The 14,430-nt window shown below is 41.0% G+C and overlaps 2 protein-coding genes and 1 non-coding gene across 4 annotated transcripts in view; 2 read left to right on the top strand and 1 right to left on the bottom strand.

Moving 5' to 3' along the window:
• Positions 1-816, top strand: part of LOC135507450 (afadin-like) — a 40,939-nt gene extending 40,123 nt beyond the window's left edge. Inside the window, exons 23-24 of the mRNA XM_064926986.1 lie at positions 228-481; positions 699-816. Coding sequence (XP_064783058.1) covers positions 228-481; positions 699-816 — 372 coding nt within the window. The remainder of the gene's footprint in view (positions 1-227; positions 482-698) is intronic.
• A 6,961-nt stretch (positions 817-7,777) lies between these two features.
• On the top strand, positions 7,778-7,860 carry trnal-cag (transfer RNA leucine (anticodon CAG)). Its single transcript has one exon. It is a non-coding gene; the product is annotated as a tRNA-Leu (tRNA).
• Positions 7,861-9,679: 1,819 nt separating this feature from the next.
• LOC135507868 (guanine nucleotide-binding protein G(I)/G(S)/G(O) subunit gamma-2) overlaps positions 9,680-14,430 on the bottom strand; it is a 28,196-nt gene continuing 23,445 nt past the window's right edge. For both annotated transcript variants that reach the window (XM_064927593.1, XM_064927592.1), the window contains 2 exons: positions 12,245-12,374; positions 9,680-11,866 (listed from right to left, as the gene is read on the bottom strand). In XM_064927593.1, the coding sequence (XP_064783665.1) occupies positions 11,738-11,866; positions 12,245-12,331 (216 nt within the window). In that variant the 5' untranslated portion in view covers positions 12,332-12,374 and the 3' untranslated portion in view covers positions 9,680-11,737. The remainder of the gene's footprint in view (positions 11,867-12,244; positions 12,375-14,430) is intronic.

Raw genomic sequence — 14,430 nt, 5'->3', positions numbered from 1 at the left:
ACATCTTTATTTGACGTGTGTCTACTATATTATACTCTACAGTATTGTGTTGTGTTGTATTGATTTTGTGTATTTTGTGTTTTTGATGTGTTGCCGACCTCACAAAATGATCTTTCATGCGAATAGAGAATAACGTAACGTATTGTCCATCAAAATCACAATTTTCTTGTTGCTGGCTGTTCTTACATGGAAATGTGTCTTTCTTTGCCGTCTGTTCCTTGATCAAGGTGGTCGACCTGTTGGAACAGGAGATCCAGGATCTGCAGGCTAAAGCCCAGCTCACACCAGAGGAGACCGCCAGGCTCCGTAGGCTCAACCTGGAGTGGCAATTTCAACAGAGACTGCAGGAGTTCCAACAGAATGGAAACGCTGATGATGATGAGGATGATGACGAAGAAGAAGATAGAGACACGTCAACAGGAGAAAATGTTCAAGAGTCGAATGAACTCAACGTAAACTTTGATGAGAAGTGCTCGAAAGAGTAAGTTTCAACTTCATTTGAATGTACATTTGTATCCCACGAAAACAGTTTTTTCCCCCCAACAATGTCCCTGGCTAAACCAAAAGTTAAATTACATAATTTGTTCTGAAAGTAATGCATCATGATGTATAACAGACCATGATATACAGTATTGTTAACCTATAGGGATTGCTCTTCTCAATTACATCCATATGTGTGGGTTGTTGATTGGTTGCAGAGGCCAGAAAGAGAACAACTTCAAAGGTGACGCAACCCCTGAGAATCTCACATTTAAGGAGCGCCAACGTCTCTTCTCCCTCGGATCAAACGCCTCCATCAAAGTCAAAGCCTTGTAAGATGAGGATCCTGAGAAGATGGCCTCAACATTCGGTCAAGGCTCATCGAACAAGGCTCAACCTTTTGATAAGCTACAGTAGAAACCAATCAGAAGATATTAGAATTGATATTATAATCTATCTTCTGTAGAAAAATGTGGACTGTCTTTGTGATTTCTCGGCATATTTACTTCTCTTTTCTCCTAATTGATCTTTACATTTAGACTGTCGAATGCACATTTTCATGTTTTCTGTTATATATTTACTTGAATAAAAACTTAGGTAGGTAGATGCTTTTTTACATACAGACTCAGGACATCCTACTTGTATTAATAGTTCACTATGTTTAGGGGTGACTCCACAAGAGTCCATGTGTACAGTAATCTGATCCCGATCTCCTGATCTCATCGGTGCCTGAAATTTTCCTGGTCTTTGCCAGCATGGTCCTGCCATGGCCATGAATACAGTGGACAGCTACCCCCTACAGCAGAGAGAAGTACATGTGGTTGAGTACATAAGTAAACATACAGAAGGCTATGCGTTTATACACTTCATTGTTTGAGAATAATTAGCCTGTGTTCACTGTCCAGACCTGTCACATTGAAATCAGTGGTTAATGTTAATTTAGCTTCATGTGTCAGAAATAAGAACCTCTTTGATGTATTGACTGAATACTTTTTAACTGAATCCTTATATAGCCTTTTGCATTTATTTCTTCACAATGGACATAAACCTCAGAATCTTCTCTGGAGTTGGTGAGGTTTAGGAGCTTTTCTCACACAAGCGCACCAGGTGTTGTATGCAATTGTCCAATAGGTACAGGTAATAGGAAGTAATTTGAGGGAGTCCCAATCTGGACAATTTGATAGGTTCGACCCAGGAAAAATTGTGGGGTGGACTACAGTCAATCTGAAAATAGTGTGAAATGTAGATGCTGTTATATTCACAACTACAGTGCCTTCAGAAAGTTTTCACACCCCTTGACTTTTTACAAATGTTGTGTTAGAGCCTGAATTTAAAATGGATTCAATTGGGATTTTGTGTCACTGGCCTACCAGAATACCCTATAATGTCAAAGGAATTCATTTATTCGAAATGTTTACAAAATCATTAAAAGTGAAACGTGGAAATGTCTTAAGTCAATAAGTTTTCAACCCCTTTGTTATGGCAATCCTAAATAAGTTCAGGAGTAAACATCTGCTTAACAAGTAACATAAATCATTCTGTGTGCAATAATTGTCACGGCTGATTTGTAGCAGGGATCGGATCAAAATGCAGCTTGGTAAGTGTCCATAGTTGTTTTTAATGAAATAAACCGAAACACAACAAAACAAAACAATAAACGAACCGTGAATAACCGAAACAGTACCGTGTTGTGCAACAAACACAGACACGAAAACAATCACCCACAAAGTACCCACAGAATATGGCTGCCTAAATATGGTTCCCAATCAGATACAACTATAGACAGCTGCCTCTAATTGAGAACCAATCTAGGCAACCATAGACATACAATATACCTAGAAAGGAAACAGCCCCATAAACATACAAAACCCCTAGACAAGACAAAAACACATACATCACCCACGTCACACCCTGACCGGTAGGGATGTCCTTGTCTCATCGCGCACCAGCGACTCCTGTGGCGGGCCGGGCGCAGTGCGTGCTAACCAAGGTTGCCAGGTGCACGATATTTCCTCTGACACGTTTGGTGCGGCTGGCTTCCGGGTTGGATGTGCGCTGTGTTAAGAAGCAGTGAGGCTTGGTTGGGTTGTGTATCTGAGGATGCATGACTTTCAACCTTCGTCTCTCCCGAGCCCGTATGGGAGTTGTCGCGATGAGACAAGATAGTAGCTACTAAAACAATTGGATACCACGAAATTGGGGAGAAAACGGGGTAAAAATAATAAAAAATAATAAAAAACTCAAATATTAAAAAAGGAAGACAATAAAATAACAATAACAAGGCTATTTACATGGGGTACCGGTACCTAGTCAATGTGCATGACTACTGGTTAATCGAGGTAATATGTACATCTAGGTAGGGGTAAAGTGACTATACATACTGTAGATAATAAACAGTGAGTAGTAGCAGTATAAAAACGGGGAGGGGTCAATGCAAATAGTCCCGGTCACCATTTGATGAATTCTTCAGCAGTCTTATGGCTTGGGGGGTAGAAGCTGTTAAGGAGCCTTTGGGACCTAGACTTGGCACTCTGGTACCGCTTGCCATGTTTGGACCTTCCTCTGACACGCCTAGTATAGAGGACCTGGGTGGCTGGAAGCTGGGCCCCAGTGATGTACTGGGTTGTACGCACTACCCTTGTAGTGCCTTACAGTCGGATGCCGAGCAGTTGCCATACCAGGCGGTGATGAAACTGGTCAGGATGCTCTCGATGGTGCAGCTATATAACTTTTTTTTGGTAATTATCTTTTTATTAAAAATTTTCTTTTCTTTTGACAGAGGTTTCATAGACAACCCAACAAAGTGCACCACATATAGACTAGGTACAATAAGGAATAAGGATGCAGCAAAACATTATTCAATAAGATATTTTCAAATAAAAATATATCTACAGACATCACAATTATAACATGGGGCAGTTATGTGAGGTTTTCTACATAGGACCACAATTGAGACCAGATTTTCCTAAATGTATCAGACAGGTGTCAAAGAGAAGTTTCTCTAGGGGTAGAATAACAGAGGCTTGAGAAAGCCACATTCTCGCAGTAGGTACTTCAAGGTGTGGACCATTATAACAATAAGCATATTTTTTGGCCAAGTAAACAAGGGTATTGAACAGACGTTCAGAGTCAGGGTCAAACACAACGATACAATCCAAGTAGAGCAAATATAAATTCAGTGAAAAAGCTAATGATCTACCTAAGATCGTCTGCATGTGTAAATGGATATAATTCCAATAAGACTGGATTCTGCTACAGTACCAAAAAACGTGCACGAAGGTACCAGTATCCTGTTTACATTTGAAACATAAATGTGATGCATTGGAAAACATTCTGATGAAAAGGCGTAAAGTAGGTTCTTTGAATTGTATTCTTGTGGAGGTGCATTTGGGGTAGACCAAAAGTTTATCGACTTTCTTCTGACCCTCTATGAAGTGTCTAAATTGTAGGAACTTCAAAAAAATCTCTGTTGGGTAAGTCAAACTTTTATATGTTTCAATGATTTAAGAGTGTCCTCAGTAAATAAAGGCGTACGGTCAGCAATACCCTTCGTCATCCAGTCCAGAAGTCCAATACTCCTTATTTGGGGGGGGGGTCAGGTGGGATGGGGATCTGTATTAAGGGAAATTGGTGACCAGAGTGATATATGGTCTGGAATTACCGCCTTGCATCTTGCCAAGCTAAGAGTATTTTATGTACTGTCAAATTGTCAGATAAGGCCTGGATCTTTTCAAAGCTATTAATAAATGGTAAGGAAGCTAATGCTCTTGGATGACATACTATCGATTCCATCCCAACCCAAAGTGAGTGGCATCTGTCGAGGAACCAACTAATCATGTGCTTGATCTGAGCAGACCATTAATATAGTTGCAGATTTGGCAAAGAGTCCCCTCCTATATCCTTAGGCTTAATTAGTTTGGTCAATTTGGTTCTAGGTTTCTTATTGTTCCAGATATATTTAGATATTTTGGCATTTATTTTCTGAAAAAAAGGATTGAGATAGATGGCAGGGGATATTTTGGAATAGATAATTTAGTCAAGGAAGGATATTCTTCCTGACGACATTAATCCTGCCAAAAAGAGAGTTTGGTAGGGTAGACCAGTTAATCAGGTCCTGTTTAATCTTTGTGAGCAAAGGCATATGTGAACAGGTCTTTAAGATTTGGAGTAACATATATGCCAAAGTATTTTAAGCCTGTTTCAGTCAATTGGAATAGAGATATAGTTTCTAAATTGATTGTAAGAGGGGATATTCAAAGGTTAAGCAATGGATTTATCCATGTTAATTTTGTACCCTGACAGGTTACCATATTCAGATATGATGTCCATTCCTGCAGTGACAGAGGTCTAGACGTTTAGGTTTAGAAAGCAAATCATGAGCAAATAATGACATTCTATGCTCTTCTTCACCCATAGAGATGCCCCTGATGTTATTGCTAGACCTTATTGCCTCGGCCGGTGGTTACATGACTAACGAGAACAGAGCGGGAGATAAAAGACTGCCTTGACGACAGCCCCTACCGATAGGAAATCTTTCTGATAATTTACCATTTGTGTTAACTGCTGCTGATGGGTCAGAATAAAGTGATTTTAAATGAATAAAATGATCACCCAGATTAACTTTTTCAAATACAGCAAACAAGAGACAATGAGTGCAGGGTCTTTCATTCTGCCAAGGTGGTTTATGATATTCAAAGCACGTCTCACATTGTCCGTTACAAATCTGGATTTGACAAAACCAGTCTTATCAGGTTTAATGAGGTCTGAAAGTAGGACCTCCAATCTGCGGGAACGTGTTTAAGCGACTATTTTAACATCAACTCCTATCAAACTAATAGGTCTAAACGAAGAGCAGTTCTCTGATCTCCTTCCTGTAGGCTGTGTCATTGTTGTCGGTGATCAGGCCTACCACCATTGTGTCGTCAGTAAACTTAATGATGCAGTTGGAGTCATGCTTGGCCATGCAGTCATGGGTGAACAAGGAATACAGGAGGGTACTAAGCACGCAGCCCTGAAAGGCCCCCATATTGAGGATCAGCATGGCAGATGTGTTGTTGCCTACAATTACCACCTGGGGGCGGCCCATCAAGAGGTCCAGGATCCAGTTGCAGATGGAGGTCTTTAGTTCCAGGGTGCTGAGTGATGAGCTTTGTGGGCACTATGGTGTTGAATGCTGTGCTGTACTCAATGAACAGCATTCTCACTAGGTGTTCCTTTTGTCCAGGAGCATATGTTGGGGCGGTATGCGAAGTGGGTCTAGGGTTTCCGGGATGATGGCGTTGATGTGTGCCATGACCAGCCTTTTTAAGCACTTCATGGCTACAGACGTGAGTGCTACAGGGCGATAGTTATTTAGGCAGGTTACCTTGGCATTTTTGGGCACAGGGACTATGGTGGTCTGCTTGAAACATGTAGATATTACAGACTTGGTCATGGAGAAGTTGAAATATCAGTGAAGACACTTGCCAGTTGGTCTGCACATGTGACCTTGTGAATGTTGACCTGTTTCAAGATCTTACTCAAATCGGCTATGGAGAGCATGATCACTCGGTCTGGTGCTCTCATACATGCTGCAGTGTTGCTTGCCTCGAAGCGAGCATAAAAGGCATTTAGCCCGTCTGGTAGGCTCGCGTCACTGGGCAGTTCACAGCTGGGTTTACCTTTGTAGTTCGTAATAGTTTGTAAGCTCTGCAACAAAAATGAGCGTCAGAGCCGGTGTAGTAGGATTTAATCTTAGTCCTTTGTTGACGCTTTGCCTGTTTGATGGTTTATCTGAAGGCATAGCGGGATTTCTTATAAGCGTCCAGATTAGTGTCCCACTCCTTGAAAGCGGCAGCTCTACCCTTTAGCTCGGTGCAGATGTTGCCTGTAATCCATGACTTCTGGTTGGGATATGTATGTACGGTCACTGTTGGGACGACATCCTCAATGTACTTATTGATGAAGCCAGTGACTGAGGTGGTGTACTCCTCAATGCCATTGGAGGAATCCCGGAACATATTCAAGTCTGTGCTAGGAAAACAGTCCTGTAGCTTGGCATCCCCGTCATCTGACCACTTCCGTATTGAGCGAGTCACTGGTGCTTCCTGTTTTAGTTGTGGTGGCAAGCATGAAGTTCCCTGTTATGGTGAAGGAGACAGAGGTGGCAGGAGAGAAGGCTGTCCAGCATGTCTCCTATCCAGGGGCGATGAGAAGAGTGGAAGTAGGGAGTAAAGTTGAAGATAACATTGTAGGTGGATTAGAGAGACCAGTAAATGTTACTCACCAACAGGATTCTGACACGTTGCATGTTAAAAAGGTGGACTGTATCGTTTATGCATTGCACACCGCAAACAAAGAGGAAATCTGAGAAAAAAGGCATTGTTTTGAGTGCGGCTGGATGTTTTTTGGGACTTAGGGATTTTACAGTAGAGGCATTACAAGGAATCCTGTCGACAAATGTCTTCACAGGCACCTGAGCCAGTGTCGGGATGTGATTTGGACTATGACGGAAGGAGTGGGATGGATTTTTAAATGTATTTTATTCTTATATTGCTTATGATGTTTTTTTTCTTCTCCCTTTTCCGCAACACGTACAGTAGGTGGCAGCATGCACCTTTAACTTTTGTCTGCTGATCGCCATAATACCAGAGAAGAAGAAGTGACCAACAACATGACTGAAAAACAGGAACCAACTGCCGCAATTATGTATACAGTGGATATGCACAACATGTGATATTAGGGTCTCTTAGTGTTTCACTCTCTCAATTGATTGTAGGCTACAATGTACACACATGTGATTTCAGTTCGTGTGTGTCTGGTATGGGAGTTGGAGACATTATTTCGACATTATAAACAAACACTTTTATAAACAATGCCAACTTAGCCACATTGGTCTGAGTCTTGCTGTTGCAGATGCGCCTCCCCCGTCCTTCCTCGAACGTTACAGTTGGTTGCTTTAGCCTTACAACTCAAACGAGCCCCTTAGCTACGCCACAGCCACGTATAGAACAATGAGCTAGGTAGTTATAAGCAAACAATGTGTTAATTATAAAATCTCTGCCACAGCTGCTGGAGCTTCCTCCCGTTTTCTTTTGCTCGTTGCCAAAATTCATCGGTTTTGAATTTGTCCGTTGCGGCAGAGAGATTGGGGTAAAGTGAAAAAGCGTTGTTAGCACCTGGTGTGATAAAAATCTAGTAGTTTCGAAATCATGCAAGTTTAATGTAACAAAACTATATAATGTTCGCATTACATTTGTTTTTTTTTGTCATGTTGTTTCTAAATCTTTAAATATGAAAATACAGTTAAATATCATGTGTCAGGATGGCCGAGCGGTCTAAGGCGCTGCGTTCAGGTCGCAGTCTCCCCTGGAGGCGTGGGTTCGAATCCCACTTCTGACAGTATTTTTTTGTGTGACTGAATCAGATTCAGATAAGAAATGCAACTATGTTTATAACCTTGGCTATAAGTAAGTTATTTTAAATGTGCATTTAATTCAATTCTAAATAATTAGGTATAAAATTATGTTGGAACTGTTATCCACGTGAGGGCAGTAAAGTGCAACAAATGGTAACTTTTCACATTTTAGGGGTGAAATTGACCGAGGTACAGATCTAGGATCAACTTTCCCTCCCCCTAATCCTAATTTTAACCATCATTGGAGGAAATGCAAAACTGATCTAGAAGCAACTTCATCCTACTACTGCTTTAAGATGCATCTATCCATTTCAATGTATTGCTATTGCTCTTCACTTATGCCTAGTCTACATAGACTACACAGTCTACATAGACTAGGCCTACTGAGTCGTTTTTATGGTTGAATAACTCAAGATAGAAAATGTACCTGACATTTGTCAGACTCTTTTCACTGCACTTCGATAAAAAGTGATTTTCGTTTCAGGTTAGGAGTGCATTTTCACGAACCCTAACCGTTACCCTAACCGTTTCCCTAACCTGAACTTCAGTCTCCTGACCTGCTGCGCTACTTCTCCGAACCTTATGCGTAAATTCTCCGAACCTGTTACGAAAAAGTAACTTCGGTATCAAAGTGCTGTGAAAGAGTTTCCCAACATTTGTCTTGTCTCCTGCCATTTAGGCTGCACAATTAGTGAAAAATATATAATTGGTCTGCCTATCTGAACGCAGCCTAAACAGAGCCTTCGGGGGACTACTAGTGTAACAGGGTAGAGGTGCATTTTCCAGTCACACCTTATTAGAGTAACTACAGTAGTAAATGTGTATGATTTGCTATTGGTCAGTTTGAATTCATTGCTTGTGTGCTCTGATTTGTTGCTGGTGTGACTCTGGAGAATGCACATCCATTCTTTCACACAATAGTTATAGCATCCGCAATAACATTGGCTAAAAATGTGTATGTGACCAATACATTTTGATTGGATTTGATTCGTTACACTGGTTGAACCAGACAAATGTGAACGATTGTGTTAGAATTCCCGGACAGCAAATCTCCACTCCACAACAATCATCATTCTCCTTTTCTACCTTTCTCAGTTTGAGTATTTTGTAACACACAACAGGTTTCTGCAATACTGCAGTGAATCACAAAAAAAAAAAGAATCACTTCTTATGTGCAACTTCATTCATTTATTTAGGCATATGGACAATTGGCAAGATTATAAATCTGAATGTACCCCATAATATGTGTCAGCCTACCTTTTGTTTTGTGATGAAGGGAACAGTTATTCAACCAAAACTATGGTTCAGCAATTATCAATCACCTATTATAGATTCTGCACAAGTCTGGGATTATCTACTGGATATCTACTGGGTTCCTCCTTTCAACTCGAAAGGGTGATTGATACATTTGACATAGTTTTATGAATAGCCCTCACGATCTTGGGGCATGTGAATGGAAATGGTCATCTCTGTCGAATACTTCAACTAGTAGCTTCATGTTCAAAGTGCTGTACATATCCACCCCCCAAAACACTAACACTAACACTGACCCAAACCCCCAAAATACTAAACTTAAGGGACATTTCTGACCAGCATTCCATTAACTGCTCAACTAGTCAAAACCTAAAACTGACCCTATTTTAAACTCAAAAATTTAATCTAACCCTAACTTTACCCCTAAGCCTAACATTAGGGGTAAACCTTAATCTAATATTAACTAATTGTGAAATTCATCATCGGCTTGCAGCTCAGTTACGTCACTTTAGTTTTTCCCATGACAGAGATGTCTTTATGGAGTCCATGTTGAATCATTGTTATCATTTTAATACAGTTGGCACTACCAGACGGAGGGCTGCCTTGTTCATACAATCTCTACATCAAAACAAAAGAAAACATTGTTGTTTGATAATTTCATGCAATTATTAATGATATCAACACAAACATTCAGAACGCACAGCACAACACAGTTTACTTGCTAGCATTTTTATACAAATAGTAAAAAGAGAGCTTGTATCTGAAGGAAACAAATACCGTATCACATTGCCAGATATATGTTTAGATACTGAAGAAAAAACTATTCTCAGAGGTTTAATTAAAGAAACATGTCTGTAAAGAATATCACTGAATTGAATGTTCAAACTTTCCATTAAAAAGCTTTCACCAACTCGGATGTAAAAAAAGAAAAGTTTAAACAGCCGTTTCAGTAATCACATACAGTACCAGTCAAAAGTTTGGACACACATACTCATTCTAGTTTGTCTTTATTTTTACTATTTTCTACTTTGTAAAATAATAGTGAAGACATCTAAACTATGAAATAACATATATGGAATCACATGGTAACATAAAAGGGTTAAACAAATCAAAATATATTTTATATTTGAGATTCTTCAAAGTAGCCACACTTTGCCTTGATGACAGCTTTGCACACTCTTGGCATTCTCTCAACCAACATCATGAGGTAGTCACCTGGAATGCATTTCAATTGGCAGGTGTGCCTTGTTAAAAGTTAATTTGTGGAATTTCTTTCCTTCTTAAAGAGTTTGAGCCAATCAGTTGTGTTATAACAAGGTAGGGGGGTAGCCCTATTCGGTAAATGACCAAGTCCATATTATGGCAAGAACAGCTCAAATAAGCAAAAAGAAATGACAGTCCATCATTACTTTAAGACATGAAGGTCAGTCAATCCGGGACATTTTAAGAACTTTGAAAGTTTCTTCAAGTGCAGTCACAAAAACCATCAAGCGCTACGATGAAACTGGCTCTCATGAGGACCGCCACAGGAAAGGAAGACCCAGAGTTACCTCTGCTGCAGAGGATAAGTTCATTAGAGTTACCGTCCTCAGAAATTGGAGCCCTAATACATGCACAGAGTTTAAGTAACAGACACAGCTCAACATCAACTGTTCAGAGGAGACTACGTGAATCAGGCCTTCATGGTCGAATTGCTGCAAAGAAATCACTACTAAAGAACACCAATAAGAAGAAGAGACTTGCTTTGGGGAAGGAAAAGCAGCTCAGCATATTTGGGAACTCCTTCAAGACTGTTTGAAAAGCATTCCAGGTGAAGCTGGTTGAGAGAATGCCAAGCGTGTGCAAAGCTGTCATCAAGGCAAAGGGTGGCTACTTTGAAGAATCTCAAATATAAAATATATTTTGATTTGTTCAACCCTTTTTTTGGTTACTACATGATTCCATTTGTGTTATTTCATAGTTTTCATGTCTTCACTATTATTCTACAATGTAGAAAATATTAAAAATAAATACAAACCCTTGAATGAGTAGGCGTGTCCAAACCTTTGACTGGTACTGTACAATAATACAAAGATATCTAAGTGATATAGCCAAACCAATGAACCTCAGAATCAAAATCAACATAAAATAAACAACAAAAATAAAAACATTCAGATACACAGGTGGTAATATCTCGTGGTAAGCAGCTCAGTTAGCCAGCACACCTACCCTACCCAGCCCACCACAAACCATTGAACATAACACTTGGATTTCAAGTTCCAAAAGAACCACACAATATTTTGTTGTTGTTTTTTCCTTCATTTTTAAAAACCCAACACAACCTGAAGACTTGGTTGATTGGTTGTCCATCATGTTTTTGGGTGGATAACCACACTTATCTTCTGTTGTAATCTGACTACACAGATGGATCCATCAAACATGCTGCACACCCCTTAACCTCTGTAAATGGTAACGTGTTACTCTGTGGTTTTTAATTGCACTCTTTAGGTGCCATTGTAGAGAAAGGGGCACTAGTACTTCACCAAGCCCTCCTGTTAGAAGATGTCTACATATTGAACGTCCTCGTTCATGTCCCAAGATGAGCAGACCAAAGAAACCACATCCTGTTTACAGGATGGCACAGAAGAACTTCTTCTCCCTAAAAGGGTTTTCGGATGCGGGCACCGGCGACAGGAGCGGGTCCTCTTTGGCATGGGCTTCGCAGTATGACATTAAGTCTGCTGCTGCTTTGGACACCTGTAATGAAAGAGAGCAGGACACACACACGCACACACACACACGCACAAACACACACACGCACAAACACACACACACACACACACACACACACACACACACACACACACACACACACACACACACACACAACAACAGATTGGTCGGTACTTTTACATTAACTCACAGACTAAAGTGCTAATAAAATGGTAATTATAACCTGTTGTTACTATATTATCACAATCTTACAATGTCTTCCATGCTGTAATGTAAAGGTCAAGTGATGCCTCCAATATCGGTAAGGTTGCTATATCTTTTTGGGCAGGGATGCTACAGATTTCTCCTATATCTGTTACGTCCGTTATCCTCTTAGCCAGGGTTGTAGGCCTAATTTCTCACCTTTATCCTGTCGATGTTGGCCTCCATCTTCAGCTGCTCTACCAGTTTCCTGGCCTGGGCGATGCTTGCTGTGTTGTTGGACGCCATGATAGGGCTTCTGAGCTAGGCCTTGTGTAGTCTGTCTGTCTGTCTGTGGTGGGGAGAGAGAAGAAAGTTTTGGTTCCTAATGAATCCAAATACATACAGGCACTAGAGATAAAATCCTATTCAAGGGAGAAGATCTTAGTTGGCACGCTGACAATACAAAAGAGTATACTGAAGGAGAGATTTATCCACACACACACACACCGCAGACACACACAGTAATATTATTTATGGTGGCAGTTGCTAGGCAGCACATGACAGTGAGGGGGTGGGACAAAAAGATAGTGTGAAGAGAGAGAGACCGAGGGGACATTGCTTTGTCCATTGTTAGGTTTGCAGCCAGTACAAATGTTATTTGGTGTGTGCTTCAAGGAACTGCAATTATGTGCTGACCATAGGGATGGCGTGTGTGTCATAGGGTCATTAAACAGGTTTACCCTCCAGTCTGCTTGGTGGTGCATGTGAGAGAATTTAGTAACAGCCATCCCTGCTCACTGTGTTGGTCGTATCATAAATCAATGTACAGTAGTCTGTCTCTGGTGTATGGTGTGTGTGTAGGATACACAAGTTGTCCTCTCAGTCAGCATTGCTAAGCAATAAATTAGTACTACTCCCCTGCTGTAGTAGTTTCAGGTAGCAGTCTGATTCCCTCTATCAGGCTGTGTCCCAATGGCACGTTATTACCCACACAGCGCACTACTTTTGACCATGGTAAAGAGTAATGCGCTGTATAGGGAATAGGGAGCTAAACTTATGAAACTTGAACAGGCTGCATTATTGCCACCATTGAACATCAATAGGAATCTGATGACAAAGACACAGCTTGATCATCTCTATTTACAATATTCACAGTGATGATCAACCGACTCATCAGTTGACACAGTGCTGATCCCCTGACAGTGACCTTATTACACCAAAGGTTACATCCAGGATACTTTGAAGGTCAAATTCAAAAAGTACCCCAATTACATGTTGCTGTGTGTATGGTGTGTGTGTGTGTCAATGACTGGCCTTCCCCAGTGCTTAATCCCATCAGGGTCTCCTACCACTCTGCCCCATGACGCAGCAGGGTAGGGCTCACCGTGGGATCAGATGAGTCAGTGTGTTGTTAAAGACTTATCTCAGATCTCTGCGTGGTGTTGGAACATCAATATTGATGTCCCACAGTGGCACACCACAGCGCCACACCTGTCCATCTCACTGTGGCACACCTGTCCATGTGGATGCCTTAGGGACAGCCCTGTAGGGGGGCCAGTTTCCACTGCTGATGCAGCATGGCCGCACCCTGTCCCCGATCTGCATCAACCACAGGGTCCAGCCCAAACAGTTACCACAGACTGTAGTGTTTTTGCTGATATTGCTGTAGTATTTACTAGTGTTTTTTTGCGGATAAGACTGTAGAATTTACAAAAGTATGATCAAGTATAATATAACATTCTATAGTAAGTACTACACATGATCGAGGGATACTAAAGTGTGTAGTATTGAATTCTACAGTATACTACAGTTTACTACAGAATTACATAGTAATACTGTAGCATTTTTCATGTGGGTTGAAGGACATCGTAATTCTTCAGACCCTGTCGCGAAGTTGAGTACTAACCGGACAGTTTTTGCTTTTGAGTAGAAATTCCAATTTCTTCTTCTCGGTCTCTGTTGGTAGCCAGTGTCACTGCTAGCTATTGAGACTCGGTTAGCTAATGCTGCAAGGCTACCTTACCTGCAACATAGTAGCATTGCTAGCTCCCTAGTCTCGTTCACCCGTTGTGTTAGCTAGACCAACCCTCTCTGCCTTCACGGCACCGTCGGTCACGGGAGCACTCTTTCTGAAGGCTAACTTGGTCACTCGGTTTCCTTCAGCCAGCACTGAGCTAGCCACGGCACACCTTCACCATGACCCTTACAAAAACAAGATTGCCATTTGGAAACTGCAGTAAAAGTGCAGTAACTGCAATTGACTGGTATTTTGAATGTATTATTTTGGACGTATTTTGGATGCTGTAATTGCAGAATAACTGTAGTTAGACTTCACTTTAACTGCATTTATACTGCATTGTACTACAGTTAAACTGCACTCTGACTGCAATCTTTTTCCGTAAGGG

The sequence above is a fragment of the Oncorhynchus masou genome, chromosome 21 (genome assembly GCF_036934945.1).
Source record: "Oncorhynchus masou masou isolate Uvic2021 chromosome 21, UVic_Omas_1.1, whole genome shotgun sequence".
Classification (NCBI taxonomy): domain Eukaryota; kingdom Metazoa; phylum Chordata; class Actinopteri; order Salmoniformes; family Salmonidae; genus Oncorhynchus; species Oncorhynchus masou.
This window is presented reverse-complemented; position numbering and strand designations above follow the sequence as displayed.